Source organism: Acomys russatus, chromosome 19, assembly GCF_903995435.1.
Source record: "Acomys russatus chromosome 19, mAcoRus1.1, whole genome shotgun sequence".
Classification (NCBI taxonomy): domain Eukaryota; kingdom Metazoa; phylum Chordata; class Mammalia; order Rodentia; family Muridae; genus Acomys; species Acomys russatus.
In genome coordinates, this window is record NC_067155.1 from 34367182 (window position 1) to 34390930 (window position 23749).

General features: G+C 52.1%; 1 protein-coding gene across 1 annotated transcript in view; it reads left to right on the plus strand.

Annotated features, from left to right (window-relative positions):
* The window catches only part of Radil (Rap associating with DIL domain), a 58899-nt gene that overhangs the window by 28720 nt on the left and 6430 nt on the right, over positions 1-23749 (plus strand). The window contains exons 2-8 of the mRNA XM_051161116.1: positions 8572-8819; positions 9823-10452; positions 12004-12041; positions 18841-19001; positions 21192-21304; positions 21697-21934; positions 22478-22650. Coding sequence (XP_051017073.1) covers positions 8572-8819; positions 9823-10452; positions 12004-12041; positions 18841-19001; positions 21192-21304; positions 21697-21934; positions 22478-22650 — 1601 coding nt within the window. The remainder of the gene's footprint in view (positions 1-8571; positions 8820-9822; positions 10453-12003; positions 12042-18840; positions 19002-21191; positions 21305-21696; positions 21935-22477; positions 22651-23749) is intronic.

A 23749-nucleotide genomic window follows, 5' to 3' on the forward strand; every position in this document is an offset into this window, starting at 1 on the left:
CAGTGTTTAAGAACATTAGCTGTTCTTCCAGAGAACCTAGATTTAGTTCTTGGGACCCACATGGAGGATCACAAAACCATCTGTAACTCCAGCTCCAGGGCACTTGATGACTTCTTCTGACTGTGAGCATCAGGATGCACCTTGTGTTTATACATGCATGCAGGCAAAACACACATTCATGTAGAATTAAAAAAAAGAAAGAAAGAGGACCAATGGAGGCTGGAGAGATGGCTCAGTTCTTGCAGAGGACCTGGGTTCAGTTCCCAGCATCCACAAGTGCATCCAGCATCCATCTGGAACTCCAGCTTGAGGGGATCCAACAACTTCTTCTGGCCTCCAGGTCAGAAGACTATGTCATCCAAGGCATACATATGTGCAAAGTCATTCATGCAGGCAAAACCCTCATATACACTAAACAAACAAATCTTTAATGAAAGAAAGGGAGGGGTGGGGGCTGGAGAGGTGGCTCAGCCATAAAGAAGATTTGCTGCTCCTCTAGAGGAGCTCTGAGCCACTAAACCATCTTTCTAGCTCCTCAGTATACCTTTTCTGTAAGGTTTCCCCTAATGGTTAATTCAGTCCTCAAATGTTATTGTGATCGTTAGTTTGTCATCTTGACACAACCTAGAGTCACCAGGGAAGCATCTCAATGAGGGGTTAGGTTGGCCTGTGGGGGGGTTGTCTTATCTTAACTGATGTGAGCCCATTGTGGGTGGCACCATTCCCTAGGCAACAGGTCCTGCGCTGTAAGAATAAAATCAAGCTGAGCACCAATAAGCAAGCAAGTGGTCTTGCCTTCATTTCTCTTTATCATTGACTGTAGATGTGATGTGCTAGCCGCTTGAAGTTCCCACCCCATTCTCTACAGTGTTGGACTGATACCTAAAACAGTGAGCTGAAATAACCCCTTTCTCTCCTAAGTTGCTTGTTGTGAAGATATTTTATCGAAGCAACGGACATGAAACTGAATAGCTGTGCACATGTGGACCCATTATAGCGTTTATGTGTGAGTGAGTGGGTTAGTGGAATTAAATGTGGGTTGCCGTTGGGTATAGTGGTGCACACATTTAGTCCCAGCACTTGGAGACAGAGGCAGCCTGGTCCATGTAGAGAGTTCCAGGCCAGCCATGGCTACACAGCGAGACTCTGTCTCTAAATAGATAAACAAATAAGTAAATATATAAATAAATAAGTCAATAAAAATTTCAAGTGGCAGGGCATAGTGGCACATACCTTTAACCCCAACATTTAGGAGGCAGTATGATCTCTGTGAATTCAAGGCCAGCCTGGTCTGCAGAGTGAGTTCCAGGACAGCCAGGGCTACAATCCTCCTGTCTTGGGAGATTGGGAGGCAAACAGATTTAAAGTGGATTTGTTACCTAGAGAAAGTCTGACCATGTTTTAAGGAGGTTCGTATCACTTATTCCTAAGTGAGTCTTTAACAAACAAACAAACAAAAAAAAAAAGGTACTGGTTTTGCTTTGAGGCAGTCTTTCTCCCAGGCTGGCTTTGAGCTTGCTTTGTGGATGAGGATGACCTTGAACTTCTGACCCACTTGCTTCTACCTCCTCAGTGCAGGGGCACATGTGGATCACTACACATAGTGTAGCAGTGATGGGGATGGAACCCAGAGATACTGTGTGCTAGGCAAGCGCTCTACTAATGGGGCCACATCCCTGTTCCCTCTCTCTCTCTCTCTCTCTCTCTCTCTCTCTCTCTCTCTCTCTCTCTCTCTCTCTCTCTCTCTCTCTCTCTCTTTCTGTTTCTTTGTTTGTGAGACAAAGTCTTACTGTGTAGATGATATTGACCTTGAACTCATAGAGACCTATCTGTTTTTGTCCCCCAAGTTATGGGATTAAAGATATGTGTCACCACACCTGATTTTTCACTTAAAAAAAAAGATTTATTTATTAAAATGTATACAGTGCTTTGCCTGCATATAAACCTCCACTCCAGAAGAGGGCACCAGATCACATTATAGATGGTTGTGAGCTACCATGTGGTTCCTGGGAATTGAACTCAGGACCTCTGGAAGAGCAGCCAGTGCTTTTAACCACTGAGCCATCTCTCCAGCCCTTCACTTTTTTTTTTTTAAAATACAAGAATCTTGCTATGTAGCTCATGCTGACTGTGAACTCAGTCTCCCTGCCTCAGCCTCCTGAGTTCTTGGGGTACAGGCATGCATCACCACTTGTGGCTGCAAAGCAGTTTGGTGTGCATTTTGAATGGTTTTTGTATCAAGGATAGCTTGCTTGAGCGACAGCGCTCCATGCTTTTTTTTTTTTTTTTTTTTTTTTTTTTTCTGAATTAGAAAAGGGTACTCCACCAGCTGGGAGACTCCTCACACACAGATGAGTCAGACCAGAGGATCCACAGCAGCTGTGGCTGCTTCCCTCACGCTAGAAAAACCCCAGCACAGGAACCACACACCACACACCCAGGAGCATGGTTGCCTCCTTTGAGTCCAGGGCACTGGGCAGGGAATGCTGCAGTACTTCCTGGTTGTGCTGTTTCTAACCACAGAGCCAGGGTGGGATGAACAAACAACAGGATCAGGGTGAGAGACCCACAGAGTGACTTCATGAGGGAAGCAAGTGACGTGCAGGAAGAGCTGTGTTGTGCTTTCCAGAGCTCTCTGAAACGAGGGCTGACCCATGATGGCAGCTCCGATGATAGTGACCGGCTCTTGTCTGTGATGTCCCACCCTTGCTCCACTCTTCTTTACCAAGAGGGCGGCATTAGCCGCCACCTTCTGTGGAAGGAGAGGAGGCCAGCTGTAGGAAAGATGGAGAGGTGGCCAGCTTGATACTCCTGGAGCCCTCCCTTGGGAGAACTTTGTCTAAATACTACTGCCCCAGCTGTACTTGGCACCTTTCTGTTCCATTCTGAGTTCCAGTGCCAAAGGCTTTGCTTCCTCCCAGCCCCAGCTGCTTGCTCAGGTGTTTCCTCTGGGAGACCTGCAGGGCTGTGTGGGTAGACATCCCCTGGACGCCTGTGCTCAGACACACGTGCTTATGGAACACACTGGCTCATGTTCATTTTGCTCCTGGATCTGGAAAGCCATGTGTTAGCATATGCCAGGCTGGGGGCAAGGAGGGTCTCTAAGTATGTTCTTGTGTGGAAAACCATGGTCTCTGAGCACCCTGAAGAGGACACACAGAGTGTCTGTCAGATGGACGGTGGATGTGGTTTTGTGGACAGCAGAGATCCCTGAGTGTGTACTCAAAGGGGAAGGCTTGTGTGTGTGTAAGAGTCTCACTGTGGCCCTGCCTGGCCTAGAGCACTCTATGTAGACCAGGCTAACCTTGAACTCTCAGACATCTACCTGCCTCTGCCTCCTGAGTGCTGGAATTTCAGCTCTATACCCAGCTGAAACATATTCTTTATATTTATTTATTCATTTGATATATTGTGTGTGTGTGTGTGTGTGTGTGTGTATTCCCACTCATGCACATGCCTTGGCACACATGTTGAGGTCAAAGGAAAGCTTGTGGGAATGGGTTCTCCCCTTCTACCCTGTGAGTCCTAGGGATCAAACTCAGATTTGTCAGGCTTGGTGGGAACTGTCTTTACCCACCAAGTCATCTCCATGGCTCAGGCTCCTACTTTGAACATTTGTTCCCACTGGGGGATCTGTCCTCATCATCGTCATCGTTGTCATTCTCCTCCTTCTCCTTGTTTATTTGTTTGTTTGGTTTTGGTTTTTCTTTCTTTCTTTTTTTTTTTTTTTTTTTTTTTTCGAGACAGGGTTTCTCTGTGTAGCCTTGACTATCCTGGACTTCCTTTGTAGACCAGGCTGGCCTCAAACTCACAGAGATCTGCCTGCCTCTGCCTCCCGAGTGCTGGGATTACAGGCGTGCGCCACCACACCTGGCTTGTGGATCTGTTTTCAAGGCTGCAGAACCCTTAGGAGGCCAAGCTGGGCTGGCTGAAGGAGGTCAATAGGGACAGGCCTTTGAAGGTTGTTCCCATCCCTGGTCTGGCCTGTGTTCTATGCTTCCTAGTCCTCAGCCACACGAACTGCTGCTGCTTCCTGCTCCACCCCCAAGGATCTAGCTGCTTATTTTACTGTGCTCCACCAGTCATTGATTTCTGGTCCATGGTGTATTACAAGCCTCTAGAACTGTGAACCAAAACAAACAAACAACCAAGCAAACAAGCAAAACCCCCAAACTCAAATTCCCATCTGTAAAGCTGCTTATGTGTCAGATATTTTGGTCAGACATGGCAGCAGATGATACCCCAGGCATCCCTGAGGTCTTCAGAGTGAGAGCCTCTGATTGCCGTGACCTCAGCTACACCAGAGCAGGAGCTGAGAGCCGTGGCTGGGACCATTACCAAGGCAGAGGAACGGAAGAAGTGGCTGTGCCCCTTGCCATCTTCTCTCACACATGGCAAGGCCTGGCATCCTTACCTGTGATGAGTAGTTTTCCACCCAAAACCGCTGCCCTCTTAGGAAAGGCTTTGAACCAACTCTTACCCGGTTGCCTTGTCTAGAGTGAGGATGTGGGAAATGGTAGCTTCTTCTGAAGTTGCTCACAGTGTTTCCCTCACATTGGCAAAATCCCCTGGTTGGCTGTAGGTGGCACCTGGAGTGACCTTGTTGTTGGCCATGGCTTGAGCTGTGTATGACCCTAGGTCATATGCCCATTCGGCTGCCAACTCCCCAAGCTCCTCCTAGGTCACGTGACACCAGGTCTGTCTGAGCACTTTAGCAGCTTCAGATACGTACAGCCACCCTGCCAAGTGATGTTCTCCGTAGCTTTAGGACTGGCTAGGAAAGATACTAGCCTGTGCTGGCCTCTGCTGGCCTTCAGCTCAGAGGCCACATGGGGAGGTCACTGGTCAGGGCTGGACCTGAGTTGATATGTAAGTAATGGAGCTCCTGGGTCCAGTGGCGCTGTGTCCACAGCTGTTTCCAAGGACACAGGCACTCAAAGGTCCTCAGAACCCGTCCTCCAACCCGATGGTTTGGGCCCTTACCTTCTGTGGCCTTGTCTTGAGGAGTGGACATATCAGAAAGTCCCATGCAAGCGAGATGCCTTCAGAACAGTAAGAATTCATGATGCCCGTTTGAAGAAGAGCTTTTAAGAGTAAAGAAAAAGCCAGGTATTACACACAGGTGTGTAGTACTAGTTTTCAGGAGCCCGAGGCAGGAGAGTTAGGAGTTCCAGGCTGGCCTGCACTGTGTGAGAAGACCTTGTCTTAGAAAACTAAAAGCTAAAAAGAAAAATAGGAATTAGTTATATTTAACTGACACCTGGGTACCTGCCTCCCAGAGATGCCACATTTGTTTAGAATCTTGAAGATAAAGCCAGGCATAGTGGTGTGGGTTTGTGACAGCTCTGGGGAGGCAGTCAGGAAGCTCTTACAGCTGTCCTCAAAACACAGCAAGATGGGAGCCAAGGAGCCAGCCAGTCAGTAAAGTGCTTGTCCTACAAGCATGATGACCTAAGCCATGATTCCCCATTTTAAAACAGCCAGGTGGAGCCGGGCGTGGTGGCGCATGCCTTTAATCCCAGCACTCGGGAGGCAGAGGCAGGCGGATCGCTGTGAGTTCGAGGCCAGCCTGGTCTACAAAGTGAGTCCAGGATGGCCAAGGCTACACAGAGAAACCTTGTCTCGAAAAACCAAAAAAAACAAAAACAAAACAGCCAGGTGGCCAGGTGTGGTGCTGCACGCCTTTAATCCCAGCACTTGGGAGGCAGAGGCAGGTGGATTGCTGTGAGTTCAAGGCCAGCCTGGTCTACAAAGCAAGTCCAGGACAGCCAAGATAACATAGAGAAACCCTGTCTCAAAACAAAACAAAACAAACAACAACAACAAACCCATCCAGGTGTGGTGGCATCCACCTGTCACCCCAGTGCTGGGAAGCCAGGGACAGGAGGATCCCAGGACTTGCTGGCCAGACTGCCTAGCCTGTGTGGCAAGTTCCAGGCTAGTGAGAGACTGTTAAAGACAAGGTAGGGCCAGTGAGATGGCTCAGTGGGTACAGGTGCTTGCTGACAAGCCTGGTAAGCTGAGTGTGAACTTGCTTCACAGAGCCAAACTCTTGATCTCTATGTTTGTGCTCATTACATGGCCGTGCGCGCATGCACACACACACACACACACACACACACACACACACACACACACACACACACACACACACACACACACACCTACCCTTCCAGAATAAATAAATAAATAGTGATATGGATAAAACTATGTACGTTGTATACCAGGCTTCCTATTAAACCAGCATACCTATCAGAGCCTTCATTTTTGTCCCACCTGTGAGCTCAGCCATACTGTGAGTCCACTGGGGCCTTTCCTGTCTTAAGAGATGGCCCTGTGTGCACTTCTTCACAAACCACGAGTCATATTTGGGGTACCACAGGGCTTATAAACTGCTAAGCCATGGCATTGGGTCACACATCTCTCCTGCCAGTTGCTCTTCCTGCTGTACCCTGAAGTGTCATCTGCAGTATCTGCACACTGAGCCTTAGTCTCCTTTGGGTGGGCTGGTGTAGGGTGCATGTCCCTCATAGCAGGTGACAGAGAAGGAGGACGGCATGAGATTATTGTCGACCCTGTGTGCCCATGGCTGTGTGTGTGTCGCTAGTGTAAGCTGCTGCCCTGGCTGCTGCCCAGCCTTTCCTGTCCAGGCTCCTGGGTGCTTCCTAGTGAGCTTGGGTACGTAGCCGACCACTGCCACCAGAACAGAAGCCTGGCCCCTCATCCCAGGCCTGTTGAGCCTAGCCAGAACGAAAGAAGGGGGCCTGAGGGGGGAGGAATTGGGAGGCCTGATTGACATTGATATTGACAATCAGGGTAGACAGGCCTGCGTTAGGAGGGGGCACATCCAAAAGGGTAATGCTGTCTTTTTTTCATAATGACAGGATTGCTGTCAGCTGTGTCTCATGTGGGACACCCTGACATGGACCCTCAGGGCCTCTGGGCATGCTGGGAAACAAAAGAGGAGAGGGCCTCATTCAACTCCAGTGCTTCTCCGCAATGCCAGAACTTCCAGGATATCCCCCAGGAAATTCCTCCTCTCCCACCACCCGGCCCTGGGATTGGGGAACGATTTTCGGGAGGGCATCATTTTGGACCTTGTTTTCTTCTTTCAGACCTGGCTCTGCAATTGTTCAATGAGGCCAAGCTGAGCGGCAGGCGTTCTTTACAGACTGGGGGCAGGGCAGGGCAAGGCAGGACAGGGGGCTCCGGCCCCACCTGCTGGGCACCTGTCTCTTGCTGGGCTGGCCAGATGGGCTCTGCAGCAGGCGGAGCAGCCTCAGAGCCTGGCACTGCGGCTGGCCAGCCTCCATCCTGCAGCCCCGGCCCCCTGCGGGCTGCAGATACGCAGGCAGCCTTCTGCAAGGAAGGGCAGAGCTCAGAGCTCAGCCACCAGCTCCCGGTAAGGTGCACAGAGCAGCCTGCTCCTGGCCTCCCTTCTGTTCCATTTGTAATGGCTGGAAGAAAGGATTGCCGCAGACAGGGACAAAGCTGCATGGAGGGGACTCAGCAGAGGGCTCAGGGAAGAAAGCTCCAGGGTCAGCTGGGAACACTGAACTGTGTCCCCAGGGTTCCATCCATCCTGCTGGGAGCTTTCCCAGCAGTGTACTCTCGAGAGCATTTTCCTGTATTTGAGAGCATGAGGCTTTTAAAGTGTTTCATGGAGTGTAATGTTATTTCCCAGCAGCGTATGAATCTTATTTGTTCAGAGCTGGGAACACATATGCGTGTGTTTTTGTTTCTGTACTTGCATGTTGCACATGGGAGTGTGAAGTGCAGGGCGTGTGTGTGTGTGTGTGTTTGTGGCTTCACGAATATGTGTGTTTAATTGTGTGTGTGTTACATTGGTTTGTGCATGTGTGTGTCCTGTGTGCATGTATATTTCTGTACATTTTTACATGTACTTCTATGTGTATGTGTATTTATACATTTGTGTGAGTATGTATATTTGGGTGCATGTATATTTGTGTGCACTTGTGTTTAAATGTGTCTTCATGTATGCTCCTCCTACTCTGGCCTGTTGGGGTCCATGGTGGCCTTCTGGTGGCAGCTCTGCTGTGGCAGAAGCAGACTGGCATCTTGACCCAGTCTACCTTGTAAAGTGACTGACTGCCCTCATCACTTGTAGCCAGAATACCCTGTCCCCAGAGAGTTTACTCTGACACACAAGGGCTTGGAGGAACAGGGCAGGTGTGTCAGAGTCTGGGCTCCTGCTGACATGGTGAGCCTGTATGAGCAGTGCTGTGATAGGGGGCATGTTTTATGGGGTTGGTTGGTGATGGGGAGCCATGGTGCAGGCTAAGAGACATGGTGGTCACCCCTGAGCCCCAGGGCTACCTGGTCTGGGACTGCCTGTTGGGACAGGGCTTTCTGGGGCCTCTTTGCCATTACAGCAATGTCTAAACTTTCAAAGGACATGGGCATTGGCCAAAGGCCTTAGGCCTCCCTCAGATCCTTTGACAGAATAATGACACGTGTCTAAGTGACCCAGTGAGACTCAGAGTCTGGACAATCTGAGCAGTGGGTTGTGGCGAGATCTCTGACCACTTTCCTCCACTCATTCTGTTCCAGGGATAAACGCCCAAGCCCGGAGGCTACAGCGTATCCGCGCCAAAGGAACCCCAGCCCTCACCTCTGAAGCTGCCCAAAGCTCCCCACCGACCCTGCTGCGCCGTACAGTCAGCGAGACCAGCCTAAGTCCAGCACCTACACTACCTGACGCTGCCCAGAGCCCCGAGGAGCCTGTCTCTGACACCATGCGTTACTCACTGTACCAGTGCCCACACCTGCTGCTGTTGCAGGGCTACAGTCAGCAGCACGTGAGCCTCTCCTAGCCCCCCAGTACCGCTGCCCTTCACAGCCCAAGAACTTGGAGGTCAGGTCTCATCCTACCTCCAACAGAGGCAGCTGTGGGACCTCCCCTCTGCCAAGGAGGATGCCGTGGAGGTGGGAGGTGGGGTACAAGGCCACTGCCTTTGTCCTCTGTCCAGGCATCAGCAAGAGCTGGCACTGACTTCAGCCCTCATTGGGTCTTTGTGCCAGACCACTGTCCAGCTTGTATCTCAGGCCTTTGTGATAGGAGAGAGAGAGTGAGGAGGGAGGGGGAGAGAGAGACAGAGACAGAGACAGACAGACAGACACCAGGGCCTCCTTGGCCAGGATGAGAGTGGGAACTGAGCATGACTTGGTAGCTCTGTTGTCCGAGCTCCTCTCCCCCACCTCCTCCCACCCTTCTCCTTTTGGGGACAGTGTCTTCCTATGTAGCCCAGGCTGGTATGAAACCCACTATGCCATCCAGACGGGCCTTGGATCTGCTCTTTCTGCCTCAGCTTCCTCCTCAGGATGATTGGCCTGTGCTAGCAGACTCAGTCCCCAGAGCCATTTCTTACTTCTTTCTCTGGGTCCCGAGGAGCCAGCCTTTGGTGACTTCCTACTGTCACTTACTCTTTCGTTTGCTCATTCCGGCTCTCTTCTCTGGGCCTTTCACAACATCCATCAGGGCTCCTGGACTCAGTCTTGAGATGCCCCATGCTGAGCTGAGAACTGAGAAGCGAGGCTACACTGTCTTCCCCGTGACTTGGGGAGTTGCGCAGCTCTTAGCTCGTGGCTGTCAGACCAAGCACTGCTCTCATCTCTTGATGGGCCTCTTCAGGGTACAGAAGCAGTGCCTTGTGGGACAGGCTGGGGTGACCAGGGAAGGGTTAACATGGTGAAGTAAATGACTTTGAGGTGGGTGGCCAGCTGCAGGGACAGGGACACTGCTCTGCTGTCGCTGACAGCACTAGTATCCTACCTGCCCTAAGTCGCCTGTCTGCTCTTTAGGACAGCCTGGTGTACGTGCTCAGCCGGGAGCGGCACACAGTGGGCCAGCGCACACCCTCTAGCAAACCCAGTATCAGCCTGTCTGCCCCAGACATCCTGCCCCTGCACTGTACCATCCGCCGTCACCAGGCCCCCGAAGGTGGCCAGGCCGGGACCAGGCTAGTGTTGGAGCCCATCGCAGGGGCGCCGGTTTCAGTCAACTTCTCTGAAGTGGGAAGGAACCCTGTGGTGCTACAACATGGCGACCTGCTCTCCCTGGGTCTCTACTACCTGCTGCTGTTCAAGGACCCTGGGCAGGCACAGCCACTGCCCGCCTGTGCCCTTGCCCGCCTCGGGGCGGCACCACAGAGCTGTAGGATGTGTGGTGCGGTGCTCAGAGCCCGCGGGGCCGCTTCCTTGCCTGCTGCTGTGGTCCGCCGGCGGTCACTGCTCCTGGAGTTTGAACCCGATGTGGAGGACATGCTGCTGCAGAGGATCATGACGCTCATCGAGCCTGGGGGCGATGACCACAAGCTGACACCTGCCTTCCTCCTCTGCCTCTGCATCCAGCACTCTGCCACTCGCTTCCAGCCGGGTACCTTCAGGCACCTCCTGCTCAAGATCTCCAAGAGGGTCCGAGACACCGTCTGGGTGCGTGAGGGTGATGGTCTGTGTCTTGACAGGGTGTTGCTAGATGGCTGGGCGCTGCCTGCCGGTACTGAAGGCCACAGTGAGGGCAGGCTGGAGAAAGGGCTGGCCTCACCATGGCCACCTCCCTACTCAGCAGGCCGCTAGGCTGGCATTATAGGCCTCAGTGTAGCCTTTTGCCTTCACAGTGACTGGGTGTAGAATTCCTCACTGGGGAAGCCAGTCCTGTATATCTCATACGATACTTAGCAGTGTCCATGGCCTTTCCCACTACAGGCTGTCCCCACCCTGGCCACACACAGAAAGGATTCTTCCCACAAAGGCTCAAAGGTTGAGCCGGGCAAGCAAAAGCACTGGACTAGGCTGCCTGGGGTGGCCCAAGGTCTCAACCTCTTTGCTGGCTCCTGCCCTGAAGGTGACCAGACTCCTGGGAACCAAAAGGGTCTCTGTTGCTGGGAGCCGTTAGAGACCTTCAAGTATCTTGACTTGACTTTACTCATTGCATCTCTGTCATCTCAGGATGCAGGGCCAGAGAGGAGTGGGTCCTAGGGCCAGTCATTCTAGTGAAAACAGAGCTCTAGCTGCAGTGAGAGACCCAGCCTCTAAGTAAAGAAGCAAATAAGGTAGAGAGTAATAAAGGGGGGAAGAGAGGAAGAGAGAGAGACAGAGACAGAGAGAAAGAATGTGAGTGATTTAAAAGTAAAGATTAGAAAAAGAAATATGTCCAGGCATAGTGGCACATGCCTTTAATCCCAGTACTTGGGAGGCAGAGACAGGCAGATCTTCGTGATTTGTAGTTCAGCCTGGTCTACATAAGGAGTTCTATTACAGCCAAGGTACACAGAGAGATTCATTCTCAAAACAACTCCCCCCACCAAAAAAAAAAAAAAAAAAAGAAAGAAAGAAAGAAAGAAAGAAAAGAAATAAGAGTCCTTAATCTAGAAAATATGACCTACTTAAAAGTTTATTTTTAAATTATTATTATTATTTTAATTATTTTTGTTTGCTTATTTGTTTGTTTGAAACAAGATTTCATAGCCCGGCCTGGCCCTCATCTCCCAAGTGGGAGTGCTGGGTTTACGGGTGTGCGTTTCTCTGCCAGCTGCTGCCTCGGGTATAATGTCTTTGGTGCTGGGAGTCATAATCTGCCCACACATCCACCATCCTTGACAGATTTGAGGGATCTGTAGGGAAGTCCCCACTATAAGAGCCCAGTGATGTAGGCAGCCTTGTTAACACTGAATAAACTCGAAAAGGCAGGTCAGGGTGTAGTGGCTCCACCTGTGCAGCAGCGCTCAGCCCCTGTGGTTGCCAGTCGGTATCACCTCACAGTGCGGCACGGGCAGCCCAGCTGCAGCCCTGAGAGCCCTGCAGCTGCCCGCCACTCCTTCCTTCACCTTTATGTGGGCTCCAGGGATAGGACTTAGGGGCTGGGCAGCAAGTGCCCTTCCCAGCAAACCATCCCGCAGGCCCAGGATGATGTGTGTTTGACTATATCCCGGTGCTCTTGTGTCTTTCTCATGTTTGCTTTTGTTTCACTTTCTTCCTTTATAGGAGAAAACCAAAGAGCTAGCGGAAAAGCAGGCGCAGCTGTAAGTGTGGCCTAGTCCTTGCCCCTCCCTTGCAACGTCACTTCCTTGCAGGCTCCCTGGGCTTGGCTCCAGACTTGAGCCACTGCCCTCCCGGTCCCCTTTCCCAACCACCCTGGGAAGCTGTAATGAGAAATTCCCTAGGTAGGCCTGGCAGTGCAGGCACTTGATATGTGTGCTCTTTAGGAGGCTGAGGCAGGAGGATTGCAAGTTCAAGGTTTGCCTGCGCTACAAAGTGAGTACAAGGCCAGCCTGGGCAGCTAGCTCAGATCCTGTCTCAAAATGTTTGCCTTAAAAAGTAAAATAGGGCTGCGGATATAGCTGAGTGGTAGAGCTCCCGCCTAGACTCTCCCTTTGAGGGCTGGGAGTGTAGGTGAGCGTAGAGCACCTGCCTAGGACACCACGGTGACCTGAAGGAGTGGGTCAGCATAGGTCACTTGCCTAGTGGGGGGGGGGGGGAATCGCGGCTCAGTCCTCAGTACTGAACAGCAACACGCCACAAAAGGCTCACCTGCTGCTCAGTGGTAGAACAATTGCCCAGCATGTGCAACCAACACACACACACACACACTAAACTCCCCACAGCATTTTTAACACAGAAAGGTCTTTTCTGAGTGGGCCCACAGCTTATTCCCCTGGTTAAAGCACCCTAGCCCAGCTTCCATGCAAAGTACATGTGTACACTGCTGGGATTATGCATCAGTCTGCATTATCTATCATCAGACACCGAGGCCCATAGCATCTGCCCTCCCAGAATGGCAGCCGTCACGAGAGGCCCTCTGTGCCAACTGTCAGGGTAGCAGTGGCATATACAGAGAGGCAGTCTGTGGACTGCAGCCTTGACTCTTCAGCATTACTAGTACTGAAAAATGATGCTCAGAAAATCGTGCCCAGGGCCAGGGATGTGCCTTAGTCTGTAGAATGCTTGCCTGCCATGCAGGAAGCCCTGGGTGCCATCCCCAGCACCACGTATACCAGGAGTGGAGGCACGTGCCTGTAATGCCAGCACTCAGAAGTGGAGGCAGGAGGATCAGAACTTCAAGGTCGTCCTTGGCTACATAGTGCATTTGAGGCTAGCCTGGGATACATGAGTGTTTTTTTAAAGGCCCCCAGACAGTACCTGTGGCATATGCAGGTTTCTGCACACACAGGTGTAGTCATGGAGCCATGCTCCCCAGCTAATGCTGGCTCAGTTGAAGGTGGGCTCTTGTAGCTCAGAGCAGCTAGGGACAGGACTGGCGTTGGGAGATCAATGGCTCCACCTGCTGGTAGCATGTTGCTACTTCAGAATCAGCAGCATGCTGCCGCTTGTGGGTGCTTCAGGGTTGTGCAACAACCTCCTCTTTGTACAACACTTTTGATTAAATGACGCACAGAGGTCAGGATGGTGGGCTGGGATCCTGCCCTTCTCAGGGCCCACCAGGTGGAGTTGAGCGCAGGCTACCTCCCATTTCTGTCAGTGGCAGATAAGGACACTGACTGGAAGTGAGAGTCAGGATCCCTGGAGTCTGCAGCTGCATGGGGGGCCAGGTGCTGCTTCCTAGCATGGCAGGGATCTCTGCAAACTAGCCAGCGGCAGCAGTGGAAGCACAGCTTGGCAGGCCTCAGAAGAGTTGCAAAGGTATTAGTCCTCATCTCAGGACAGCCAGGCTTGAGGGGACTGAGGGAGCATGGAGATGATTGGACAAGGCTAAGCACTCCTGCTGCACTGGGAAGTACAAGTCAGACTAGAACCTTCTGTGCCGGGGCCCATCTGCCAGGGTGGCCTAGGGTCTTGGCATGTATGGGCAGAAAGAAGTGTAGGCATGGGGTGGGCCCTGCCTCCCTACCAACAGAAAGAGCCAAGGCCATCTTCCCTTTAGCGACTGCTGTTTCTGCTGTATTTCCAGAACTTTCAGAATTCTGTTCTTATCCTTAACGCATGCTCCTGGCTTTATATATTTTTTTCCTTTTTAAATTTCCCTTTCCCATTGAAAATGGTGAATCACTACAAGAACACAGAACAGTATGGAACACAGCAGTCAGTCCCATGAACTCACATCTGGGCTCAGCCTGCTCACAGGCTGTCAGGTTTACGTGTCTCTTCTGTAACTGAGAGTTAACGCTCCTCTGCTCTGTGGACATGGAGTTTGCTTCCCGTGTTCCCTAGCCTAGCAAGCGTGTACTTCCAGTCCAAGTCCTTATGTCAGGCTATGACGTGTGTGTGTTAATTTTTCATCACTGTGACAAATACAGGACAGAAACAGCTTAAGGGAGGGAAAGTTTTTTTTTTTTTTTGGCTCATGGTTTCAGAGGGTTCAGCTGAGAGCATCCTACGGGGGTGTGGGGGTCAGGATGACAGCAGCAGAGCTGCTCACCTTGTGGCAGCCAGGAAGCCAGGGAAAGAAATGCCTATGCCAGCAGGCTTCCTGCTCCCCTTTCCACTTTGTCCTGTGCAGGTCCCCAGCCTGTGGAGTGGTGTCACCCATATCCAGAGAGGGCCTCTGTCCCATCTTGTTGATCCTAGCCCTTGGGTTTTTAAATTAGGATCTCACTGCTCAGCTCAGGCTAGTCTGGGACTCACTGTCTAGCCTAGAACTTGAGAGCTTCCTGTCTCTTCCTCCCGAGTGCTGGGATAGTAGGTATGGGCCACACTCCTGACTGTTCATCCAGCGTGCTTACCTGTGATACGGACTCTCGTTGTTTCTGTATACTGTACCAAGGGTCCTTTCAAAAATATACTTCCCTATATAGCTGGATTTTAGAAACTCCCTGGAGTTTAAAAGCTACCCTTAAAATATTAACTCAGGGGGGAGGTGAGTTAGTTGCTATGTATTTGCCACGAAGCATAAAGACTCGAATTTTGAGTTTGATAGACAGAACTCACATTAAAAACAAAAACCATACACCGTATCATACTTTTTTTTTTTCCTGTATCATACTTGTAATCCCAGCACTGGAGATGGAGAAACAGGTCGGCCCCCAGTGCTCACAGCCAGCCAGCCTAGCCTACTCAGTGAGCCTTAGATCCTGAGAGATCCTTTCTCTAAAAATAAAATGGACAGTGCTCCCACGGAGCATTACTTAAGGTTGTTCTCTGAAACACACACACACACACACACACACACACACTACACCATGCTCATATCCCTCCCACATGTGCCACCACCTCCCTGTTACACTTTCCACACATCCCACACACACATCCCCACCACACACACACACATGCACGCACACGCACACACGCACAACACACACACACACACCCCGCATAAACCTCTCACATAGACCTCATACCTCCCACATATGCCCTGCATCTCCCACATCCCTCCCACACTCCACATATCACTACACCCTACCCCCCCCCCACCCTTCCTTACCCCTGTGTTTCTTTCCCTGCCTTGGCCCTTCCCTGCCTCCTGCCTCTCACTTTATTACTTGTTTTGCTGCAGCCCCAGCCCTGTTATTTCCCTAGGCACCTTGTGCTGTAATTTGCATTTCTAATCTGTGTTTATCTCAACTTAGCCTTGTTCTTTTTCTTACTAGTGTTTGTTTTTCCCCCTAATCATTATTTCTGGTTCCTCTCCCTCAGCATGGACTGTTTCCCTCCTGGCTGATGTCATCCTGGGGTGACTTTGTGCAGCTGTGTGGTGACCCACCTCTTTGACTTAGGGTCAGAAAAATGTGTCCATTTACCCTGCTCTGTGTGTGTGTGTGTGTGAGTGTTTCTGTGTGCATGTGTGTGCACGAGGGTGTATGTGTGTGTGGTGTGGGGCAGGGCGTGCATCTGCAGAGGTCAGAGGAGGCCATGTCCCGCTCTCGCATTCTCTGCCTTACTCCCTTGAGATAGTGTCATACACTGAGCCTGGAACTCACTAATATGGACAGACTGCTGGCCAGCCAGAGAGCTCCCAGCATGCTCCCTTCTTAGAGAGGCCGTCTTATGATGTGACGGGTGTCGTTGCTGCCTGGGCTCTCTGGGCAGTAAGACACATGCTGGTTTACTTCCCTCTTGGGGCCTTCCCACCCATTTGACTTCCTGGAGAAATTGAGGAAGGCAATGAATTGTGAAAACAGAATGGCGTTGGGCACTGAAGATTCAAATGAGTGTTCTTCTGACCCTGTGCAGCTCTTGCGTGTACAAGTAAAGCTGGGGTAGACAACCAGCGACTAGATGCTGTGCAAGCTAAGTGTGGTGCTAAGCTCCGAGGCTGTGGGCTTGTTGCTTAGCAGCTAGCCCAGGAGAGCTGGGCACCAGCCAGCTTTTTCCCCACCCAGGCTCAGGACAGAGAGGTCACCATTGTTTGTGGACTAAAGTGAAATTAATGGCTGGGTAGAGCCTGGGACTGCAGGGGAGAGTCTGACAGCTGTGGGACAGCAGGAGAAAGGCCAGACTCTCCCTCAGGACTCCCTCACATCAGCCCCATTTAGTCTCCAGATGTTCCCATGGGTGGGACCTTTTCCTCCGGAGCTCCAGGCTGGGAGGAACATCAACTTGCTCCCCAATCTTCATCTTTGATCTTCTCCAGGCACAAGCTGGGTCCTCAGGGGGCCTTATGTCTGCGTCTAGGCCTATACATCTGGATGCTCTGTGATAGTGGAATAGCAGCCCCTCAAACCTCCCCCAGTGAGGAACTCGGGGACTTTTTCCTCCCACAAGGCCAGCCCAGTCAGATGTTAGGCTGATCCTTCTGAGGGAGTGCATATGGTTCCAGAGACACATACCTAAGTGGGATGTTCTGCAGGAGAGAGACACATGTGAGGAATCACCAGCTTAAGCCTTAGGGACCCAAGCTAGGTGAGGAGCTGTGCCAGGCATGGTGGTGCCAGCATTTGGTAAGCTGAGGCAGGAAGTTCACTAGTTCAAGGCCAGCCTGGACTACATGGCAAAATTCTGTCTCAATAAACAAACAAATAAAGCAATGAATACATGTTGGCATTTTAGTAAATTGTGAGGGCTCTAAACATGTCCTAACACAAGTCCACAGTGGGTCCCAAGAGTCTGGTTAGGACAATAAAAAGTAGGTAGTTGCAAATCACTTTGAGTGATCCACACAGACACCCTCTTGGGGATGGTGTGTGAGACTAAGCAGGGAGATGGTTTGGAGTGGCTGGCCTAGAGTCTCTAAGAGCCAGGCTAGGGCCAGAAGGACATCAAAGGAAGCCGGTTCCAGCCACCACCACTGTCCTCTGAAAAACTGGGAGGCTGCAAGCCTAGGGTGAAAGGAAACTTGCTCCTGGCTGGCTATAAGAGGGTCTGAGCTTCCAGGTTCCTACTTGGTAGCCCTTGAGCAGTGCCTAGTTCTGGTTACATTAAGAGTAACAGTGCCTCTGTGTGGATAGCATACCAAATTGCAGAAGGGAGTGTGGGAACCAGGATGGTCCTGATCCCCTTCAGACCAGCAGGTGACCTTCAGTGACTGTGCCTATTCTGGGATATTCTAATAGTTACCTCTAAGTCTGAAGCACATGCTTTCCTTTCCACCCACTTTCTTTTCTCGTGCTGCTGTGGATTAAACCCAGCGCCTTTCACAACCTAGGCAGATGTTCTACCAGTGAGCTTTTTTCCTCAGGCCCTCATCAGTTGTAGGTAAGTGTTCTAGTGCAGAGTCACACTCCCAACACCTCCCCTGGGGGATTCTAGGCAGGGCCTCTACACTGAGCCACACCCCAGCCCCTCACTGGGGGATTCTAGGCAGGTGCTCTACCACTGAGCCACACCCCAGCCCCTCACTGGGGGATTCTAGGCAGGTGCTCTACCACTGAGCCACACCCCAGCCCCTCACTGGGGATTCTAGGCAGGGCTCTACCACTGAGCCACACCCCAGCCCCTCACTGGGCGGTTCTAGGCAGGGGCTCTACCACTGAGCCACACCCCAGCCCCTCACTGGGGGGTTCTAGGCAGGTGCTCTACCACTGAGCCACACCCCAGCCCCTCACTGGGGGATTCTAGGCAGGGGCTCTACCACTGAGCCACACCCCAGCCCGTCACTGGGGGATTCTAGGCAGGTGCTCTACCACTGAGCCACACCCCAACCCCTCACTGGGGGGTTCTAGGCAGGGGCTCTACCACTGAGCCACACCCCAGCCCCTGATTTTTGCCTCTTGGTTCGTCACCTTCACACATTGTTGATGTCCTTCTCTGATCAAGTAGTATCTAACTAATCTCTCAGATAGTTCTGTCAGTCTCTTTTCTCTGAGTATTGCCTTGTTAAATAATCGGTTAAGTTCCCATTTTTTTGTCTAACACATTTATACTCAGGTTTCTTGTTCCAAAAGCCATGGATAGTATGCCCCCTACCCACTCTCTATGCATGTGCGTATGTGTGTGGTACACAAGTGCTCTAGCACAGCTGCTCAACACCTGTTTCCAGAAGAGAAGTTGTGATGCGTTGTTATTATTATTATTATTATTATTATTATTATTATTATTATTATTATTATTATTATTTTAGTTTTTCAAGACAGGGTTTCTCTGAGTAACCTTGGCTGTCCTAGACTCACTTTATAGACCAGGCTGGCCTTGAATTCACAGTGATCCGTCTTCCTCTGCTTCCCTAGTGCTGGGATTAAAAGGTGTGTGCCACCACGCCCAGCGATGGCAACATTCTTACTAAGAGTCCTCTCCCAGTGCCCATGGCTCCCTGGGCATCCTTCACTTTAGATTTTGGTGCCTTTAATAGGTTCCTGACTTCTTCATAATCAACAGTGGTACTTGCTTCTGTTAGTGTCCCATAAGGATGACTGTCCCCATGCAGACAGGGCAGCAGACTCGGATCTTCATCTGTACCCAGAGTAAACATTAGTCTTTTTGTCTTGGTAGCCAGGAACCCATCTCCTGGGCCAGCTTCCCCATGGCCGACCTGGTTCCTGACCTGCAGCACATTCTGTTTTGGATGTCAAACTCCATCGAACTCCTGTACTTCATCCAGCAGAAATGCCCACTGTACATGCAAAGCATGGAGGAGGAGCTGGATGTCATGGGTATGGCTTTGGGGTGTCCCCGGTCCAGCCCGTCTTCAGGCCCAGTCGGCACAGGGGTGGCTTCAGGCACATGTGCCTGCGCAGGGTGGAGGATCGCACATGAGGCCAATGTCAGTGGTGTAGGCTGACCTGGTGTCCCTAGGGCCTGCAGTGTGACACTGCTGGCCTATTTTGTCTCGTGCCCCGTGCACACTGTAATTTCTTCTGATCTGCTTGTGGGAGGCTGAAAGTGTGCACAGGCCACCGGGAGGGACCACGTGTCACACAGTTAATCACTGTATACTGCCAATCATAGTTGTAAGATGGTTGCGCATGTGTCAGAGGTGGAAAAATGGATAGTGTTTCTTAAATTAGCATTTTCAAACCCTCAAATTCCCAAAATCCTCTGGGAGAGGTGGTTCTACTGAGGGGATGGGAGTGGGGAGGGGAAGTTCCATGAAGGTGGCATTGTGAGCTGGGGAAGTGGCTTGGTGGGTACAGTGCCAGCTGTATAAGCATGAGACCTGGGTGTCATTCAAATGAAAAGCCTTGCCATCCTCACACTCACAACTTTGGAAGACAGGCGGCTCCCTGGGGCTCACTAGCCAGCCAGCCCAGCCTAAACAGTGAGCCCCAGACCCCAGTGAGAGACCCTGGCTGAGAAACCCAGGTGGATGGTCTCAAGGAAAGACACTCGAGGTTGTTTTCTGGTCTCCAGACATGTGTGTGCATGTGCGTGTGCACACACACACCAGACAAATAAATAAAAGGTGTTGGAGTGGGGCCAGGCCTTGAGGCCATGGGTGCTTTCACAGATATATGTGTGTTGACGACTGTGCTGGAGATAGCCTGGGAGGCTCTGACAGAGCCAGGAGCCCATGACGGCCTGCTGTGGGTCACATGTCCTGACCATGCGTATGGGAACCTAGAGCCAGAGATGACAGCATGAAAGCCACTCACTCTCGTGGTGTCAGCGGGGCCCTTGGGCTGTTCAGGCCTACCTCAGGTGCATAAGGACCTGGTGGCCCTGCAGCTGAGGGCCCAGGCTATAGTGGGAGGCAGTGTTGATCGCTCCTGTGTAGTGCTCCACGCCTACCTTGTGGTTGCCTATAGCAGGTTTCCTCTGTGCCTGAGCCGCACCTGATCCTGGGCCCCCTGGCTTTGTGTCCATCTCAGGTGTCGGCCTGGGTGTCTTGGATCCTCACTGGAGTGTACTGATCCTGCTTCCTCTTCCAGGCAGCCTGCTCTTTGTCCTTGCACCCAGGGTGAGGTGAATCTGGATCTTCAGGTGGTTCTGTCAGCAGTCTCCAGGCCTCAGTTTCCCCTTTTTTGTTCTTCTTAGTTGATTGTTGGTTTGGTTTGGTTTTTTGAGACAGGGTCTCACTCTGTAGCCCTGGCTGGCCTGGAACTTTGTGTGTAGATCCGGTGGCCTCTGCCCCATGCTGGGAGGTTTCCTTTTTTTTTTTTTTTTCCCCCTGAGACAGGGTTTCTGAGACGGTGTAGCCCTTCTGGACTCACTTTGTAGACCAGGGTAGCCTCAAACTCACAGAGATCCACTGGCCTCTGCCTCCCAAGTGCTGGGCTTCCATTTTCTTGAGAGCGCGTTTTGCTGCAACAGTCATGTGACAGCTTCCCAGGGGGCTGTTGTACAGCCTTTTTGCCCTGTGTCGTGAAACAGATGACCTTCAGGGCTGGGTTGCCCTTCCTGCCATGGAGGAGAACACGTGGAGAACACAGCCTGGTGGCTTGGGTCGGTCTCTTACCCCAGCTTCTCGGGGGCCATTGTAGGCAGGACAGTTGTAAGCTCAAGGCTAGTCTTGGTGGGCTGCAGAGTGAGTTCATGGCTAGGCTGGGTATCTTGTCTTGGAAAAAAAAAAAAAAGAGCCCAGTGGTAGAGGCCTGCATGACATTGTACATTGCAAGGAGAAAGAAGGAAGAGAAAAGAAAAGGAAAAGATGGAGAGGCTGGATTGAAGGAAAGACAAACTTCTGTGCTCTGTCTCCATGGCTGGGTCTGGAGACCGCTGGTCTCCAAGCTCTTATTTCCCAGTGTGACTACTTGGACCAGGTTTGGGATTGCCTGTTGGCATGTGAGGCAGAGGCCCCAGCGAGCAGCGAGGCAGATGGTGTCATCGTGGCTGCCCATGGCTAGGTGGGCTCACATGTGCATGCTGTGCTGCTGAGCCTCCTCTTGTGGCCCCTTCCCCTGCAGGCTCCAAGGAGTCGCTCTTCTCCTGCACACTGACGGCCAGCGAGGAGGCCATGGCAGGCCTGGAGGAGGTGGTGCTGTATGCTTTCCAGCAGTGCGTGTATTACCTCTCCAAGGTGTGTGCTGCCCCACCCCCCCTGTGATGTTGATGGCCACTCTCCTAGGGTGTTGGCAGGAGGGAAGGACTGGGATGAGCCAGCTCCAGCAGGCAGGAAGCAGTCACTGGTTCCACTCTGGCCCTGGGTGTACCCCTTGCTCCTGCCCTTCCCCATACCAAGAGTGCCACGAGGCTACAGCCTTGTGGTCATTGGTCATGGTGCCTTCTCTGGCAGTGCTAGGTGACTGCCGTGTCTAGCCCTGTTTGCACCTGCAGCTCCTGTCCCTGTTTTTATTAATCCCAGGGGCAGCTCCTGCTGGGTCTCATTTCAACATATTGCCTTAGGCTTATTAAGTCTGGGCCTCTTGGGTCAGGCCTGTAAGTGGCTCTTGGGGTTCTCTCTCCCTGTAGTGCCTATATGTCTGCCTCCCGGGCCTCTTGGAATGCCCTCCATTTCAGACAGAGCGCAGGGAGAACTGGCGCTCAGGCCCCACTCTGCCTGAGGAGCTTCGACGTGTCGTGTCCGTGTTCCAGGCCACCTCGGACCTCCTGCGGCAGCTGCATATGCACCCCGAGGTGGCCTCCCAGATGCTTGCTTATCTCTTCTTCTTCTCTGGCACACTGCTCCTCAACCAGGTGCTGGAAAAGGGTGCGTAGTGCTTGGGGCTGGGACCTGGTTCCATCAGGACAGCTGAATGTGCTCCCATGGGAACACTGCTGTGGCTGGATGTTGGAGCTGAGACTGTGGGAGGGTGGCTAGAGACCCAAGCAGGGTAGGGCAGAAGCGCAGAGCATGCCATGTAAGACACTTCAGGACCTGCCACCAGCTTTGGGCTGGGGGGTGCAGTCTGAGACAGCTTGACGGAGCTGCACTACACTGACCTTTGCCCCTGCCTTACTGAGATGCTGTCTCTCCATCACCCACTGGGGCTCTGGGTACCAACCAGGGTCCAGCCGTAGCATGTGTCTATTGCCACATAGACAGATGGGATAGAGCAGGAGTGGTAGGATTGGTGGCTATCTTGCCTTGTTTGTACCTCGCCTCCTCCATTCCTTTCTACCTCTGCCCCCAGAGAGGGTGTGGGTAGTCGGCATTGCCTCGCAAGCTGAGATCAGGTGCTGAGGGAGCCTGAGAGGGAGAGGGTGCTTCAGGGGCCTTCTGTGTGGGTCTCATCCTTTCTTCCCTCTCCAGGCCCCTCCCTGAGTTGTTTCCATTGGCCCAGGGGTGTTCAGGCCTGCGCCCGCCTGCAACAGTTCCTGGAGTGGGCCAGGAGTGCTGGCCTCGGAGCACCTGCCGAGCGCTTCTTTCGCAAGCTCTCCTGCACCCTGCATCTGCTGGCCACTCCCAGTGCTCAGCTCGTCCAGGTAAGAGGGCACCAGGGGACAAGTGCAAAGAAGGTATGTGCTGTACTCTAGGGTCACTGGCTTAGTGGCCTGGACTCTGCACCCGGAAAACTCACGTATTCCCTAGGTAACTTGTGGAGTTGCTTAGTTCCTCAACTGTGCCCACCCACACCAGGCTGCATAGTCCCATAGGTGTCTATGGAAAGTCCCTGGGGTCTGCACTAGCCACTCACTCTATATGGCAAAGGGCATTCTGCAGTTGTGACCAAGATGACCCGAAGAGGAGGACATGTCTGTGTCCCCTGCTGGACCCAGTCTGATCAGACAGATCCATGGAGTGGGTCAGAGAGTTGGGTGGGAGGAGAGAGAGCGCTCAGCTCATAGTGTTGCTGTCCAGAGCCTGGGAGTTTGGTAGCTTAGAAGCTGAGCAGTCCCAGCCCAGAGCCAGTCCAGAAACACAGCCTCATTCCTGCACCCATGAGGAACTGAACTCACAACACAGACGTGAAGAAGTAGCTCTTCCCCTAGGGCAGTGGTTCTCAACGCGACTAAGGCTGCGGCCCTTTAATACAGTTCCTCATGTTGTGGTGACCACCAGCCATAGAATTATTTTCATTGCTACTTCATAATTGTAATTCTGTTACTGTTATGAATCGTAATATAAATATTTTTGGAGATAGAATCCTGAAACCCCTCACAGGGGGATTATAGGCAGGGGCTCTACCACTGAGCCACACCCCAGCCCCTCACTGGGGGATTCTAGGCAGGAGCTCTACCACTGAGCCACACCCCAGCCCCTCACTGGGGGATTCTAGGCAGATGTTCTACCACTGAGCCACACCCCAGCCCCTCACTGAGGGATTCTAGGCAGGTGCTCTATTACTGAGCCACACCCCAGCCCCTCACTGGGGGATTCTAGGCAGGTGCTCTACCACTGAGCCACACCCCCCGGCCCCTCAATGGGGGATTCTAGGCAGGTGCTCTACCACTGAGCCACACCCCAGCCCCTCACTGGGGGATTCTAGGCAGGTGCTCTACCACTGAGCCACACCCCCCAGCCCCTCACTGGGGGATTCTAGGCAGGTGCTCTACCACTGAGCCACACCCCAGCCCCTCACTG